Here is a 17,405-nt window from a genome sequence, read left to right as displayed (position 1 = left end):
CTTTCAGAGCCTACTTGGCAAAGGATTACTAATATGAGACAATTTAAAAGGCAACAGGCATATCAATTTTATTAAATCCCCCAAAATGTACATACTGAATGCTTTCTTATATCTTTGCCTCTTCATAAGAAGTTTCATTCTTAAATATTATTTCAACCAGAACTGAGAATGTATATTTTTATTGGAACCTGCAATTTTCATTGTTTCATATTCTGACTCACATTCAAAGACAGATTATATGAAATCAAATATTAGCTTGGCACCAATATAATGGTATGCGTCGAACTGGTATGTTGGCCAATGGTTAGTTCAATCTGTGTACGAGGTTTCGTCTCCCAGTATGTTTGATTCCATTTATATTTTAATGATTGTTGAACAGTCTGTTCAATAATATTAAGACCACATCACCTCTTATGATGATAATGAAAAATTAATGCAAAAAGTCATTAATTAATTTAATTAATTTTAAATAAATTAAATTTAATTCATTTTCATAACCTTTTGTTTAATTGGCAAGTTAAACTGAAGACCTTCATTCATAATGTTTTTTAAACAATTAATTAAAATCCCTTCACAATGCTTTGAGAAAAGCAGAATATTTGAAGACGGACGGATGACATGGCAGGATCAACTCAACCAGTTTGGCACAGCTTTGTGCACCAAGGACACACGCTACTGAAGTTATTATTTTTGAGTCCATATACACCTTGTGCATTTTGATGTTCTATTCTGCGAGCTCAGCAGCTCTGCAGTGTTTCTCCAGAAGGGAACATTGCAAAAGGTGCTGCATGGTCTGCGGCTCAGGTCCACAATAGCATGTTGTTGGGTTCACATGGATTGGGGTCATGGTAGAAGTGTTCACGTCGTGACTCCATTTCAACAGATTCTACCACCACAACGCACAACAAGCCCCCACACTGATTTTTCATCTACATACAACCATTTATTTGATGCTCTGTTGAAGATTCATGGAATGATCAATTAACCTGTTTGTAGGGCCATGATTATTTATGGATATTTGGAGCCACTGTCTGGCCAGGCATGTCTTTACCAACTACAGTGTGACTCAACTGCGACTCATTTAGGTCCATGAAAATAAATGCTAAAGAACTTAACATTTATCTGCTGCAGTAATACTAACCAACCATATATGTTATCAGTAAAATTATTTTGGTTTTGGGTTATTTAATAGTCGAGCCGAAACGGCAAACTCTCGTGTCATGCCAAAATACTTCGTTTCGCCTATCATAGTCCTTCTCGTGACCCGTAGAAATAGAAAGGACTGGGCGGAGAACTTGCCATGTGACCTTAATTGCGATAGAGTTCCTGGAACAAAACAAAACAAACAGAATGGCAGGTGTCAACCAAAAGGAGTGGTGTACAAGATAGCCACGTTTGCTTGAAGTGTGTTTGGTATGGGGCTTATCATATGTTGTTAACAATGCCAAATGGGTTGTGATCAATAAGAGAATGTTATATGATTGACATAACAATGCTTTGTCGTTTACGTTTGCTAGCTAACCAACGCTAGTTGTTTCGGTGAAAACCTAATAACGCTATCTACATTTGCTGTCTAGTTGCTTAACTCAGCTAGCTGGTCATCGAGACAACTAACTTAAACGAGCTCGTTGTTACTTTAGTTACAAACTAAGGAGCAAGCTTTAGCAAGATTCCTGGAGAGTGCTAGCTTGCTAATTCGATGTATGTTTATATTTGATGATCTTAGGTAGTTTTTCCTGTTGTCTCGTGATAATGCCATGCCAGCGTATGACATCTAGCTAGCTAAATTGCAAAACAGTGGGACTTAGGCTATGCTACCACTGTTTTCATTTACAGCTAGCCTGTTAAAAGCAATGTTTCTTATGCAGTATAGCGGACTGTTAATGTATTAGCTAGTTGTAATCTGTCATAGCTGGCTGTCTAATTACTAACGTACGTTAGTATTTCTGTTCCTAAGTTAGCTAGCTAGTTACCCATCCATTTAGTTTAATAATATTAACGAACGTCCATTTCTTTGGCTGAAATATTACGTAACATTCCCAGCAAGTCATTTGCACCAATTTAAGGGTACATTAGCTGTTGTTGTAACGTGAAGCTGTACAAAGTTGAAGTGAAATGTGTATCAAACTCGTTTACATGCATGCATTTACATGCAGACCAATATGTCGTTCAGAATGATACTGTTCTTGTCTTCATGTTAAGTGGATTGCTAGCACATGGTATCTGATCTTAGAAAACAAGGGTTTCCACTGTCACTGAGACCTTCGCCTGGTATGGAGGGGTCGAGACGTATGTTATTTCCAAAATGCTGAACGAGCATGCAGCGGCAGTGTAGTATAATAAAGCTGATAAGAAGCTGGTTTTGTGACCTAAAGGTCGCAGGTTCCCAGGTTGGACATCGTTGTTGTAGCCTTGAGCAACCTACTTAACCTACATTACTTCTGTATATATCCAGCTGTATAAATGAATGCATAATGTATGCATATATAATGTTGTGTAAGTCGCTTTGGATAGGAGTGTCTGTAAAGTAACAAATTGTATCATAGTAATACCCCATTACATTTCCTTGAATGATCTACATCAAATTTGGTTATTGCACTGAAACATCAAACTTCTGTCCCTTATCTTGCATGAATATCAACGTGGACACTACAGACTGAAAACCCGAAGAAGAAAAGCCATTCTGACGTCAGAAAAAAAAAAGATCTGAGACGCTGGACTGGCAGCTGTCATGAGAATACATACCCAGAATGGCAGAAGCTGTGAGACCCAAGAGAATCAAGCCAAGGCACAGCCAGAAGTCTCAGGTAAAAACCAGTCTGATCACCGTTTGGATATTCAGGTTTAAACTGGTAGCTTTATGGCTTATAAAAATACCATAATAGCATGCAGTGTCTTTATTACGTGCTGGGCAGAGGGTAATGCGTAAAAAATAATGATGAAAGCATGTTTCTAGTGCTGCTATCTGAGAAACTCCAGTAATAAGTCTGTGTTTTTTATTATGAACAAGTTTTTTATTTTTCATTCCAAGGATAAAAAGCAGAAAGAGGTTGAAGGTGGTAAGAGAGCAGGGCAGCTGACTCCTCTTGACCTGAAGGAGGAGCCTCTACCTTTGGCCCCCGCGCACCCGCCCCTCAAGGAGAAAAGTGCCCCCGAGCCCAGCGATGACTTCACCAACATCCCCCTGAGCCTCACGGACACTGGACCCCCAGCAGAGCCGGAGGATGTATCACACAGTGCAGAGCCATTATCAGACTCAGCCGGAGAGGAGAGGGGGGCGAGGGGGGTGAGCGAGGAGCTTGCGGGCGCTCTCTCCAGCCAAGGGGATTCTCTCCAGCCCAAGGACAGTGTCGAGGCCAGGCCTGCGCTGAAAGATGAGGTCATCAAAGAGGCGGCGCCTAGGCCATTGCAGCCGAAGCTCCTTGAGGAGAAGGCCTTGGACTACAAGTTTGGGCCTTCTGAGAAGGCCCCGGAAGCCAGTGTCGCTCCTCGTCTGTACCCCACCCTGCCCGCCGCCCCCTCGGAGCCCCAGCTCCTGGTGGTGGAGGACCAGTGTCCCGCCGGCTCTGAGCTGGTGGACACCTCCCTGGCGCAAGTCCCGAGGATGGGCGTGGCCCTGAAAGACCCCGAACAGAGGGCCCCAGCCGTCCTTCGCCTGGCCGAGCAGGAGTCCTCGCCGCCCAGCCTGGTGCCCGTGGACCTGGCTAAGCCCGAGACGGCCCGGCAGAGGCTCTACCCGGAGCTGCCCGAGGCCAGCCCGGCCGTGCAGGCCTTCACACGGGAGCAGCTGCGCCTCTGGGAGCCGGGCTCCTGGCTAGAGAACGTGGAGCTCCACGCCGCTGAGTTCCAGGGCGTGGCCCACCAGGAGGGCCACGAGCTGCAGGAGCTGCTGCTGCACTACTGGCGCTGCCGCAAGCAGCTGACGCAGGCGCACACCGAGCTCCAGGCCGCCAACTCCGACTGCAGGAGCACCCAGAACCGCCTCTGGAGCTTCAGGGACGAGCAGCTCACCCTCCAGGTGAGGGCCGCAGGGCTCCGGGGCTCCCCATTGGACGATGATCCCAAGAAGGAAGTGCACCCGTTAAGGGTCTCCCAAGGGTCGCACTCTTCTGAGCACTGATTACCTGCACACATTCCCACATTTAAATTGACTACTGAAGTACTTAGTGATCCATTAGGCTTTCTTTGCTGCTCTTATCTATGCTGTTAGCAACATTCATCTGCTTTGCAGGTATTGTTGTTCAGTCAGGTGTTTATTGCTTACACTTAATGCCTCATAGATATATGCAGTTGGATATGAATACAACTCAGTGTACTTTGTTAAAGCTTCAATAGCAGTGTCTCAATGCTCAGTTGAAGCTGTGACCATCTCAAGTCCAGTTCTCTAATTTCGACTTAGTACTTCTTAACTTATTGCCTTTTGTTATCATAGAAGTAAGCACAGCTTCTTGTTTTCTTGTTGGAAATCTCCCACGTTCTCACTCTGGGCTTGCGTCTCTGTGCCACTCAGGGTGTGTGCACGGACCAGGCCAAGGTGTGCGGCTACCACCGCTTCCAGCAGGTGACGCTCAACGAGGCGGTGGTGGCCGAGCTGAGGCACCTGTTTGAGGCCAAAGCGGAGCTGCTGCACCAGACGGTGGCGCTGCACTCCTACACCGCCATGCTGTCCCGCCTGCAGGTGGAGTCCTACCTCTACCGCCTGCTCAGCGGCAACCAGGCCACCAAGGGCGTGGCCGTCCTGGACTCCGGCACAGGTGAGCCAGAGCTTCCGTAACCACGGTTTCAGTTTTATTCTAATGACTTCATGCCGGAGCTTTCATTGAAGCGGTGAATCTGTGCTGTGATTGGCCGGTAGTTATCCGGCTGGGCTCTGACCCCGTCTCCCCGCGGTGCTGTTTCTCCAGACTGCGCCGAAGCAAAATCGCAGCCGTCCTCGCTGCAGCCGCTGCGGGAGAGCATCAGCGTGCTCTTCGGCTTCACGCGCAGGGTCCTGGACGACGCGCAGTTCCAGGCCGACGTCCACACGTGGCTGCAGAGACTGGTAATGCCCCCGCGCTGACGGCAAGCGCAGTCTGTGACCACAGCCTGTGAGCACAGTTAATAGCACAGTCTATAGGCTCTGTATGTGAGAACGATTAATTAGCTCAGTCTGTGAGCACAGTTAATGAGCGTAGTCTGTACGCGCAGTCTGTGAGCACAGCCTATGAGCTGTAAGGTTAAACCAGACAGCTGAGACAACGCTAGTACTTGGGACCCACATAAATAGATAATGTACACTTTACGCTGGTCTGACAGGGCAAACACAACATTGCACAGATGTTTCATGGTTGTTGAGCAGTATAATATTTCTTGTTAGTGACCTTTATGAAGCCATAAATGCTCTTATTTTTTAATTGGCCTCATGCAGCACCTACTTACTGCAGTTACTGACTACTGAACACCTGGCCACACACAGATGCTGCACACACCCTCTGGTCTGTCTGAATGGCAAACTTCAAGCATTGTTTTGTTTTCTTTTTTTATAGCTCTATTCAGACATTTGTCTGCCACTGCTTTGTTCTGGAATGTTGTTTTACTTGCTTTGCCCTTTCAATATTACATTGTCATGTGACATATTGTCATGAGTAGCAAATAAATGCTGTTGTTTCTTTCACTCATTCTTGTTTATGCTGTTACAGGTTACATGTTTAAAATTAAAAGTGATTTTCTAATGTTTTTGTTCACAATATTTATGAAATTTGTTTGGTCACAAGTTGAGCAAGATCTTAAATGTATTATTTTGATATATTTGTTTATAACATACATCGAAATACCTGCTTTCCACAAGCCGGAGGCTAGGCCATTGAGACATCTTAACATTAGCCTTTTGACTATGGTAAACAAGGCCCCGACTCTTTATTTGCACTTATAATGGAGATATAGAATGGGTTTGTTTGACTCGTATTGATTGTGATGCTGTGGGCTTCCAGGTTTCTGTCCTGCACAAGGTGGGCTCACCTGGGGATCACCTGTACCTCCTCAGCCACCTCCTGCACTGCCCAGCAGGGGTGGGGAGGTGGGCTGCACCTTTCCTGCAGGTGTGGCATGTTCAGTCTTACCTTCAAAACGCTATTATCCATCACTCTTACTGCTGTTTGGATGACTGAAATACTGAATACTGAAATATAAGCTTAGCAAGATACAACAGTATGTACCAGTCAATCATGGTCAGTCAGCAATCCTGCGATCACTAATAAGGAGAACAAAATGCGTTATAAATTGGCTCTGGTTTCCTACTGGAAGGCTTGGAAACATTTATGGATGGGGTGTAAAATATCACACTCATTTGTAATTGAAGTGTCGATGTTGTTTCCTAGATAAAAGTCTTGGATAACCCCTCTGGAGTGTATCACTTCATGCAAGCTCTGGCCATACTGATGTCTGCAGTAAGGTGAGGAACATCACAGAAGGTTCTGAAGGGCGTGTTTGTGCGATCCTGTGTGTGTTTGTGTGATCCTGTGTGTGTTTGTGTGTTTCATTCCTGATATTTTTGGCCCAAGGAACCGCGCTGACTTCCTGTGCCACATGAAGCCCTGTGAGACCAAGAGCAGCTCCGCGGGCCAGTCCGGACCCGGGTCGGGGAACTGGACGCTGGTGGACGAAGGCGGGGAGGAGGTGAGAATATGGGGGACCTGCTGTCAGCCTTCCAGAAGCTGTTTGCTACCTTCTAGAACTTTCCAGAACCCGTCTACTGACAGGCATTTTAAAGTACCGGAGATATAATCTTTTGACTTGTCATCGAGGTTAGTACTATTCAATAATATTATGTGGGAATGTATAATGTCAAATGAGGACTTCATTAGATATTAATGCTGAAACAGGTAGACGTTGAATGTTCTACTTATGACTTCACTGGAATTACTATTGCCAGGTTATGAGGTCATTCCCTATTATTACCTTTCCATTGATATATATCATATACTGTATACTTGTGCATGTAATATTTTTGAAGGTATAAATAGTTACCTGGAGCTGCATATTATTTATTGAAATGAACCATGAACTTCAATAGATGTGCAAAGGATTAGCATTGTTTTTGGAATTATAGAAATCACTTGGAAATAGTCACAGGCTCTCACTATTGGATCTGAATGAACCTTTATCTTTCAACATCAGGATGAAGACCCAGAGACAAGCTGGCTGCTTCTGTCGGAAGATGACCTCATCGTTCTCTTCTCCCAGTTCCCCTTCGACGAGCTCTTTAAACACCTGTTAGGGATGACCTCCAAGGGTATAATCAAATAATTTCTGGGACTGTATTCAGAATGTCTGGCTTTTTGTATTTTACAGTAAGCACTCTGTCCTTACATCACTGACACCTAAAGTTTTATTGCCAGACCTTTTTTTGTTCAACGACTTAAAATAGTGACTTCGACAGTTTAGATATACCAAGCAGAACCCTAAGATTACCCTGTTTTCAGGGTGGTGAACACTTTCTGGTTGAGGAAGTAGATAATCATGACTCAGCCACACTATTGTTTGTGCAATATGTACTCAGCTGACACATTTTGCCAAACAGCACATGAAAAAAGCTGCTGCAGCTTTTTCTGTGTAGCATATGCTAAACAATGATCTCTCTTAGTGGAAGAATTATAAATGGTGGCACCTATTTATGGAACAAAAACAGGTTCTTTCCCTTGTCTCTGTTGGCCAGGTAACTACCAACCCCAGGCCACCACCAGCCAGAAGATGATGAAGATCTTTGCTTTCGCCTCATCGCTGGTGGAGCTGTTAGCTGTGGGCCTGCAGACGTACAACAGGGCCCGCTACAGGCAGTTTGTCAAGCGAATAGGTCACATGATAAGGTTTGTCTGTCTAGTGATTGCACACAAGGGGCCTGCTGTTCTGAGGTTGACTCTTAAAATGCAAACACTGCTGGGCTTTGGGGGAAAGAGAGATGAAAAACAAATTTAATTTAGAGCTTGAAATGCATATTTTTGTGTGGAAATGGTTGAAACGTTCTAAACACAATCCAAGTCAGAAGACCTTACAGCCAATTTATAAATTGTAATTCATCCGACCAAATACTCTTTCTAAGGTATATTTAATCATAAAACTACGCAATGTGCTTTCAGGCTTCTTTTGTGAGATCTGTTAATGGTGTTCCATGCTAGTGCTAACCCTGCAGTCTCCTCCGGTAGGATGACCCTGTGTTATGTGAGTGACCACTGGGCCCAGTACGTTAGCTTGACTGGGGTGTCCAGGACCACGGTTCAGGAGCAGTCTTTCTCCATGGAGAAGCTGCAGGTGGAGTTTGACCACCTCTTCCTCAGGGCTGTGCTGCACGTGCTGGAGGCCAAAAGGTGAGAGGGACGAAGGTGTGGGGTATGAACTGGGGGCTGGATGATTAGCATGAAGTCAAGGGAAGGAAAAATGTTGGTTATGAACATTATGTGGGGAGGGTGTTCATTTTTCATGGGTTTAGAACACTGGGGGATATGAACTGACATTGCACTGTGACTAAATGGAGGTTGCTCCATTCGCTTATTTTGTCCAAGGAGTGAAAATAAGCGATTGGAACAAACCCAAGGACTCTAGGAAATGTCCTTACCCGTAAGCCCCCTAAGGGGTGTAGCGCGTTAGCGGTGTTGACTCCGGGTGTTGCTTTGACCCGGCAGGCTGGGGATCTGGCTCTTCATGTCAGAGATGCCGTACGGGACTCTCTCCAGCTCCATGCTGTGGAAGATCTTCTACATCATGCAGTGCGCGGAGACCGAGGGCTTGGACAGGCTCAGCACCGGCCTGAGCACCGCAACCTGTGTTCAGCGACTAAGGGGTGAGTTTGGCCTCCCCTGAGTGCAGAGATCTGCGTTCAGAGTCTGAGGAGTAAGTCTGCCCCCCCCACCCCGAGCAGTGTCCTGCGTTCAGGGACTGAGGAGTAAGTCTGCCCCCCCGAGCAGTGTCCTGCGTTCAGAGACTGAGGGGTGAGTTTGGACCCCCCTGAGCACTGAGACTACAGGGGTCCCTGGGGGGGTAATAACGGTGTGTAAGGGACTCAAGGAACGCCAGTTCAAATAAAGCACACACTTCCAGAAGGTTCCTCTTAGCGGGGCTAGGTTCAGGTTGTGTAATCATATAAAAAGGGATATTATTCTTACTAAGGTTCATCTGTTTGACATGCCCATGTAGGAGATTGAAAATCAGACCACCAACTCATTTTGGCTTTGCTTTAGTTAGGGTCCCGTCTTGCACAGATTCTTAGAATTGTGCAATAACACATTTTCGACTGTGAGTAATGCAGGGGTGTCAAATTCAAGTGGGGGGTTGCTGTTTTTAAGGGTTCCTTTCACTCAGAAGCCAGTTGGCCTCAGAAACAAAGCTCTGCCTGTGACTTAAACACTTAAATGACCCTCTTGCAAAAACCTGTAGAAACCGTGGCCCTCTTGAAATGTAGTCCAATGACCCTGGACAAGAGGAATTAGCCATAGAAATGATCATGTCCTTCACTGACTCACTCAGTCACTCACAGACCAAAGGCAGTTACAGTATGGTAACACAAGAGAGCAAGAAGCTCAACTAAGTAGATAGCTGTTAGTCAGCTTCGTTTTTTTTTTTCTTCTTTTTTTATGCAAACAGGTAAACGTTTTCACCGCAAATGCTTCAATATAGAAGATTAAATTTGTTGTAACAGTGAGAGTACACATACATACCATTATTTCAGGAACATTCATGGTTTGTAGACCTGAACTATAGTAGTGGTATTAGTTATGACAGAAATGTGATTACAGCTACAAACTATTGCACATTGGACCACTTCAGTAGTCATGTGACAGTGGTGTAAATGGATTTTGTCCAATCAGAGCCGGAGCACCAGGAGAAGTTTGAGCACTGGCTCTCTGAAATAAACAGCTCCGACGGGATCTGCCTGCTGACGGCCTTCGCCCACATGGCCCAGCCCAAACGCACCGACGCCGACCCCGAGTTCGTCAGGACCATCGTGCTCCAGATATACGAGGTATCGAGTATTTCGGTGCTTTATTTAAACGCTCAAATTTACACGTGCCAAAACACACAGTGCGGTTTATACGCAGAAAAGACATTTGAAAGGCATCTCCCTCGTTTTCAGTTTTAAAGCCGGGCTTACTTTGTCCATCAGACTGCAGCCTGCATGCTCTAGGGTTTCGTAATGAGATAGCTTTGCATATTTTAACTGTGGACAAGGTGAATCTCCTGTTCTTCAGGATTAGCTGTATGCTATTATTAGGTATTAGTACTACAAATGAGTCCAGTCCAGTAGTACCAGAACAGCCCAGGCCTGTTTAGAATGTTACCCTGGGGACCTGCCATTGGCCAGCTGGTCCTGTGTTTGTGGTTCTGGGTCAATTCTCAAAGAAAACATGGCTGAAACTTCCCGGTGTTCCGAGTCGTTGTGAAAACTCTGCGGATCCGTCTCTTCCTGCCGTTGCCTAGGTGTCCTATGTCAGCGTGGCCACCAGGGAGACCTTCTCCAAGGTGGGGCGGGAGCTGCTAGCTGCCATAGCGACGGCCCACCCCCACATTATTTCGGTGTTGCTGGAGCGACTGCGCGAGACCATCGATAAAGTGGGCATGGTGCGTCCGCCTCAACCTTCCTGAAACATTCACCAAACCATAAACATCCATTGATTCCATTGGTCACTGATGAAATCTTGACTGTACTGTGTTCTATTATTGGTAAATGAAAATCTATATCAGTGGGAGCCAGCCCTGTTTTTGGAGATCTACCATCATGTAGGTTTTCACTCCAACACCTCATTCAATAGCTGGATATCCTGTTGAGCTGCTAATTAGTAGAGTCAGCTGTGTCAAATTATGGTTCAAATAAAAGCCTTTAGGATGGTAGATCTCCAGGAACAGGGTTGGTCAGTACTGATCAGAATGAGCCTATGAGGATCGTTCTCTGCTGACCCCGCCCACCCGTGCTGTTGCCAGGTGTCTCTGTACCTGTTCAAAGAGCTGCCGCTGTACCTGTGGAGCCCGGCCCCCAGCGAGGTGGGAGTGATCCGGGGCTGGCTGCTGGACTTCGGCCTCCCCGCCGTGGAGAACAAGCTGGCCTGTATCGTCCTGGAGGGCCTCAACTGGGGCTTCAGCCCGGTGAGCCAAAACTGGAGCTGCCTGTCTGCCGGTCAATCAATCAGTCACCCAATCAATCCCTCAATATATCCATCAATCAGCCAACCAGTCAATTAGTCAGTCAACCAAACAATCAGTTAATCAGTCCATCCATCCATCTGTGCTATTACTGAAGGCTTTGCTGTCATTCATTATGACTTATATACTGTAGAAGCATTTATATTTTTATTTAGTCCACATAAATCCAAAATTGTGTCTATGTATATATATGTGTGTATATAACAGTTTCTGACTAGCACACTGTATTACATCATATACCTTTGACATGTCTATCATTCACTTTATCATAGAACAGTATTTTCAGTGATGTTTATATTGCAGTGAGGGCCTCAGAGTGGGCTGTCCTCCACTATTACCATATATGGAGTTCCTACTGTATATTCAGTTCATTAGCTATAATGTACACTGTACTTAACTTTACCTTTAATCATGTTGTGCCCTCTCTGCTCTTCAGAGTGGCTGTTTGGCCCTGGACCCTGCATTGCACTCTGAGGTTGCCTTGCTGGTGGTGGAGGCCTATCAGAAATACCTTACAGACAAACCCTATGGGGGAATCATATCGGAGAGCATCAAGCAGGTGAGCATATAGCCTCTAATTCTTTTAAAAGTAGGCGGTCAAAAAAATATAATATAGGCCAACAATCGGAACTAATCATCAAGACCTGTGGTGTAAGCATAGCCGTAGGGATCTGAAGCTTTGCCTGTTACTGAAAGGGAATGTTTTAAATAAGCAGCTGTTAGACTGACAAGTTTTGACTCCGCCCTCTCTGTGTACAGGTGTCTTACCTGGCCAACGTGGTCCGCCTGGGCCACACCCCTGAGGCCTCCTTCAACCAATGGGCCTGGGACCTGGTGCTGCGCCTGAAGCTCCATGCCAACGAGCGCCGTCCCCGGGATGCCTGGTCCCCCCTGCCCTCCACCAGCACGCTGGTCCCGGAGGTGACGGACACGCCCACCATGCACCCCGTCCTCAAGGCGGTGAGGGCCGGGATCCCCATTGGCTGCTTCCTGGCCATCACCATGACTACCATCGGACACAGGTCTGCAGAGATATCCGAGACGCCTCGCACTGTTTCACCTAAGGACGGGTATCTTCTGTCCGGTCAATTAAAAAAAATAACACTGTAATCTGTTTTGTGATCTGCTGGACAAAAACTATTTTTAGCTGCATATTTAAACTTAGCTATTGGTATTGTGAATGAGCTGTGAACAGTTGCTATGGTTATGTTTCCTTTTATTTTGGGATTTCTAAGTACCTGGAGTACCCAGATTACCATCCCTATACACAGATCTAATGCATGGCTGTCAATCAGAAGCATTTATCCAAGTGTGTGTTCTGTGCTTCCTCAGTTTGGAGAAGTTCTGCAGTGAGGGGGTGGGACTGCTAAAGACCCTGGTTCAGTCTCGATACCTCAAAGCGGCAGTCCACGTGCTGGACAACCTCCTGCCCCTGGTCTACTCCTGCCAGTTCTACCTGCTCAAGAATGAACAGTTAAGACCCTCTTTAGAACTCCGGCTGTCCCAAAGACCCTTTTTCCCATCTCCACTGTGCTTAATATAGAAATGCCTGACTATTTGTAATCATTAATTATATCAAGGCCTGGTCTATGAGACAAATATGAAATAGATATATAATAGATTTTTTTTTGTACGTTTGAGAAAAAGTGTGTTTTTTTAAGTGATCTCCAGAGAGTCTTTACAGGGTTCATGAGGTGCACTCGTATAATGACTTGTGTAACCACCCAAGGTGACTTATGATTAGTAATAGTATTATCCCAAACAAGGATGACAAAATGGCATGCTGTACTAATTATAAAACCCTTTGCTTATGATATCCTCTTTCTAGACATTCGTCGTTTTGTTTTTTTCTTTGGAAGACTGCACGCTGTGTAAACGTTTTTGTGAGGGATCCAAGGCGGGTGTCTGATTTGTGTGTGTGTGTGTGTTCTGCCCCTGTCACTCAGGTTCCTGGGCTGCATCCAGCTGTTTCTGCAGCTGGACAGCGGGACCCCCCAGGGTGTGACCCAGCAGGTCACCCACAAGGTGGCGCAGCACCTCATCGGAACCTCCCACGGAGAGAACGTCAAGCTCCTCGACAGCGTCATACAGGTGGGGGCACGTGACGTCATCACGTGACATCGTCCGCGCTCGCGACGGACCTCCCACAGTTCGGCTGCCCTGTCGGTTACGTCTGAGCTTTAAAAAAAAAAGAGATTGTTTTGTGTGAACACAGATGATGAATATTTTGACTTCTCTCTGAAGCCCCAGTTAGTGCGTTGTCTGTTAATCTTACCCACAGCTACATAAAGGCTCCATAATCTTTGCAGTATAATAGGTATGTAGATGCCTTCCCTAAGTCTTTATAAACTGACTTTGAAACATCAGAATAAGCAGAACAGAATGGCATTCACACAGTCTATGCCTGGATTTTCAACAGGGGGTCCTTGAAGGTGCTGTAGGGGGTCCCAAGCCAGACTTCACATGCAATGATTATACTGTGTATAGATTTGGAAATATTTCAAATTGTATACTTCTTGTTAAAATATGACCCTTTTTAACTTATATTGGGGTCCTGTGGATGCATTTGAGCCTGGGTGGATGTCCCTGGATCAGAACAGGTTAAAAACCCCTGGGCTATAGCGCTAGCTCTCAGAGCTTCCCTCCCAGCCAGTGAAATCCTGACTGTGGCAGTGGCGGCTGTGGCTCCCTCAGATGCACCTGTCGGGTAAAAGACGGCTCGTATGCTCTCCTCTGCCTCCTCCAGACCCACGTGCTGGAGAGCTCCAGGGCGGGGCGGGTCGGGGCGGTGGCCGTGCTGGAGTTCTGGATGCAGGTTTTGACCGGGCAGAGCCTCTGGCACCGCGACAGGACCGTCCTGCACCTCCTGGACCACCTCTGTCGAGCCGCCTTCCTGCACCAGCAAGAGGAGTGTCTCCAGAAACTTCTGTACCAGCAGCACAAGGTGAACGTCTGCGGAGCCCCTGCGAGAAAGACAGGAACACGAGAGAGCTGAAATTAAACCGAAATCAAAGGAACAAAATGTGAAGTTGTGAATTGAAGAAAGAAAATTGTGATTGAGGAGGCTGTCCAGTTATTTTGCTGTCAGTGGTGTTTCCAGAGTGTTCTGTATTTAAAACGGGTACTGACTGTTCTTTCTGCAACCCTCTCCGTTTTGAAGAATGCCTTAGGTTACCATGGAGACCGGGGGCTGCTCTCGTCCCTCGTGGGGTGGATTGTTGCCGGGAACATCACGCCCTCTTTCATCGAAGGGAACGCGCTGGCTGGCGAGGTGAGAGACACAGCTGTGTGCAGTCAGGCCAGATAAGAGCTCAGCTCTGCGCAGTCAGGCCAGATAAGAGCTTAACTCTGTGCAGTCAGGCCAGATAAGAGCTCAGCTCTGCGCAGTCAGGCCAGATAAGAGCTCAGCTCTGCGCAGTCAGGCCAGATAAGAGCTCAGCTCTGCGCAGACAGGCCTGGTAAGAGCTCAGGTCTGCGCAGTCAGGCCAGATAAGAGCTCAGGTCTGCGCAGTCAGGCCAGATAAGAGCTCAGCTCTGCGCAGACAGGCCTGGTAAGAGCTCAGGTCTGCGCAGACAGGCCAGGTAAGAGCTCAGGTCTGCACAGTCAGGCCAGATAAGAGCTTAACTCTGCGCAGTCAGGCCAGATAAGAGCTCAGCTCTGCGTAGTTAGGCCAGATAAGAGCTCAGCTCCTTGTGGACAGAGTGCTGTTTCTGCATGGGCTACACCTGTCTCACCCCTCGCCCCCGCCCTCCCCAGGTGTGGTTCGCCTGGCTGGTGCTGAACATGGAGTCCATCTTTGAGGAGGATTCCCAGCTTCGCCGCTGCGTGGAGCACGAGCTCCTCAGCAACCCCGCCCTCCCGCCAGACCAGGCCCTCAAGGTACAGCCCAACCCCACCCACTGGGCCTTAGGTCCACCCTCTGTGCCCTAGCTCCGCCCTCAATGCCACCTTTTGGGCCTAGCTGCACCCTCTGGATCCGTCCTCTACATTAAATTAATTACTTTAACCATTTTAATGTGTTTAATATATGTGAACAGCAAAATGCATGAGTTCATTACCCTTATTACAGATTAAAACAACATGACCTTTCTACAGTTGTTTTGCAGTACTATGCATATTACTAGCTTTTGAAATCTCCAATTTCTGTTTTTTTAGGCAGCAGTATTTTGTGAGTTTGTGAAAAATAATACATCCCCAGAGGGTCATATGGCATTTCTGTCACAGTGTCGAAAGAAAGACATTGTGATAATTGTCCCGTGTCTGCAGCCCTGCTGAGAGTCTGTGTCTGTTGACAGAAAGCCCAGGTGCGGCTAAAGCTGCACGTGGTGCCGTCCCTGCAAAGGATGATGGTCTACCGCTGGGCTCAGCAGGCCCTGGCCACGCCCGCCGACCACCCCCTCCTCCCCCTGGTCTGGCAGAAGTTCCTCCAACTCTACCTCCGGCAGCCCGGACCCGAATTTGGGTACGTGTCTGTCTTACGCTGGCATGGATCACATCACTTACAAAGTTTGGATATTTAACAGGAAGTCTGGCTCATACGCATTCTCTATAACAGGGGTGTGAAACTGAATCCCAAGGGGGCCACAGTGTCTGCAGCTTTTTGTGTTTTTCTTTCAATCAGCTGCCATTTAAGTTCTTGAGAACAAGGTGTGTGGATTCCTTAGCCAATCATTGAACCACTTGTGCCAATAACACCCCAAAAACCAGCAGACCCTCCAGGACCTGTGCTCTATTACAATCATTTATGAGCAGTGTGATTGTCTTGTGCTGTTGATGTTTCGGAGAGGTCACTGTGAGGCAGGTACATAAATTCACATGCACGGCTGGACCACATCTGACGTAACTGGCCCTCAGTCTTATTGTGTGCCAAATCTGATGTACGCTGTCAGGAAGCCATTTTAGAAATGGAGCCGGTCACGTTAGTGTTTGGGAAATGTCCTCCCGCTCAGGTTCGAGGCGAAAGGTTGCATTGGGAAGCGCTACTTCCACAGCCCCGCCCACGCATCGCTGCTCAAAGACCTCCGGCAGAGGCTGGTGGAGGTGTCCGATTTCCACCACGCGGCCAGCAAGGCCCTGAAGGTGCCCCGGTCCGCAGGGGAGGGGTCCGGCGAGGGGGACAGCACACCCGGGACCCCCATCGCTCAGTACCTGACCTCCCCTGAGCTACACACCGAGCTGGTCAGGTAAGACCGCTCTAACTCAGGAGCTAAAGTACACGGCATTACTATTTCTATTCTTTGGCCTTTAATGGACTGTCTGATTTAAATGTCTAGAGGTAGATTACTCTACTTAATCAGTCCGTTATTGTGGATCCTGCATTACACGAGTGTACTGTTTGAGTGCATTTTGTTTCCTGTTTAAAGGCATACTATGCAGGATTTGTACCTTGAAAACGTAGTAAAATAAGCATGCACAGTCATATCTATGATGCACTGGCAGTCTCTGTTTTTGTGCACGTCTGCCAAATCTGTGCTCCTCTGCCTGCATTTCTTCTAAGATGTGTTTGGGATGTTTCTGGGCATGACACTGTTTTCTGTGTGGGGATGGGTTAGTGTGACTACAGAGCCCGTGGGGTGGGATCAGGTATCAGCAGAGCCTTTGTGGCTAGCTAGCTACTTCTATGGCGGAGTTGAAGAAGCACAAGTACAGCAAAGCGAAGTGACATATCGACAGGGCTCATTCTAAAATTCTTGGAATTTGACAGCTACCAAAAAACAGAGATATCTAACCTCTGTGCTGCCAGATTCTCTCCTGAACTGAAACCTTACTTTTTGTTTGTTTTAAGGCTCTTTGGTGTATTTGCGGTTTGGTTAGAAGATGAAAACTTTCTGAAACAGGAAGTGTATTTACCCTCATTGCCAAAGCAGTATGATGCACACAAGCTGGCCAAAATCATGCAAAACCAGCAGGTATGATTCCCATAATCCTTTTATCAAACCGCCCGAGCGGTCTCCATTACCACCTTGTCACTGAGGTGAAACTACAGTTCCCATGGTGTCTGTTACAGGAAGTGTGGATGGAGTACATGGACATTGAGCGTGTGCAGCACGAGCTGGGGGAGGTGCTTAACCTGTGGGCGAGAGTGAGGGCGGAGCCTTTATTCCTGCAGAGCAGCAATAACTCCATCTTCACCGACTTCATCAACCCTCAGGCTGGTAGGTTCACCCAGGGTGTGTGGCGTAGGGCCTAAGCAGGGATGTAAGTGCTGTTGAATTCTTTGGAGGGCTGCGTGGGG

General features: G+C 47.0%; 1 protein-coding gene across 1 annotated transcript in view; it reads left to right on the top strand.

Moving 5' to 3' along the window:
• The first annotated feature begins 1,288 nt into the window (after positions 1 to 1,288).
• Positions 1,289 to 17,405, top strand: part of epg5 (ectopic P-granules autophagy protein 5 homolog (C. elegans)) — a 28,715-nt gene continuing 12,598 nt past the window's right edge. The window contains exons 1-26 of the mRNA XM_064296737.1: positions 1,289 to 1,413; positions 2,656 to 2,807; positions 3,032 to 4,018; positions 4,511 to 4,754; positions 4,905 to 5,041; positions 5,970 to 6,077; positions 6,357 to 6,430; positions 6,540 to 6,654; positions 7,156 to 7,270; positions 7,694 to 7,844; positions 8,181 to 8,342; positions 8,658 to 8,815; positions 9,840 to 9,994; positions 10,450 to 10,590; positions 10,951 to 11,112; positions 11,606 to 11,728; positions 11,929 to 12,191; positions 12,502 to 12,642; positions 13,116 to 13,260; positions 13,916 to 14,113; positions 14,330 to 14,440; positions 14,927 to 15,049; positions 15,466 to 15,632; positions 16,120 to 16,353; positions 16,956 to 17,079; positions 17,178 to 17,325. Of these exons, the coding sequence (XP_064152807.1) occupies positions 2,751 to 2,807; positions 3,032 to 4,018; positions 4,511 to 4,754; positions 4,905 to 5,041; positions 5,970 to 6,077; positions 6,357 to 6,430; positions 6,540 to 6,654; positions 7,156 to 7,270; positions 7,694 to 7,844; positions 8,181 to 8,342; positions 8,658 to 8,815; positions 9,840 to 9,994; positions 10,450 to 10,590; positions 10,951 to 11,112; positions 11,606 to 11,728; positions 11,929 to 12,191; positions 12,502 to 12,642; positions 13,116 to 13,260; positions 13,916 to 14,113; positions 14,330 to 14,440; positions 14,927 to 15,049; positions 15,466 to 15,632; positions 16,120 to 16,353; positions 16,956 to 17,079; positions 17,178 to 17,325 (4,543 nt within the window). The 5' untranslated portion in view covers positions 1,289 to 1,413; positions 2,656 to 2,750. The remainder of the gene's footprint in view (positions 1,414 to 2,655; positions 2,808 to 3,031; positions 4,019 to 4,510; positions 4,755 to 4,904; positions 5,042 to 5,969; positions 6,078 to 6,356; positions 6,431 to 6,539; positions 6,655 to 7,155; positions 7,271 to 7,693; positions 7,845 to 8,180; positions 8,343 to 8,657; positions 8,816 to 9,839; positions 9,995 to 10,449; positions 10,591 to 10,950; positions 11,113 to 11,605; positions 11,729 to 11,928; positions 12,192 to 12,501; positions 12,643 to 13,115; positions 13,261 to 13,915; positions 14,114 to 14,329; positions 14,441 to 14,926; positions 15,050 to 15,465; positions 15,633 to 16,119; positions 16,354 to 16,955; positions 17,080 to 17,177; positions 17,326 to 17,405) is intronic.

This window comes from Anguilla rostrata, chromosome 10 (genome assembly GCF_018555375.3).
Source record: "Anguilla rostrata isolate EN2019 chromosome 10, ASM1855537v3, whole genome shotgun sequence".
Classification (NCBI taxonomy): Eukaryota; Metazoa; Chordata; class Actinopteri; order Anguilliformes; family Anguillidae; genus Anguilla; species Anguilla rostrata.
Note: the sequence above shows the minus strand (reverse complement) of the source record. Positions and strands in the feature narration are given on the sequence as shown.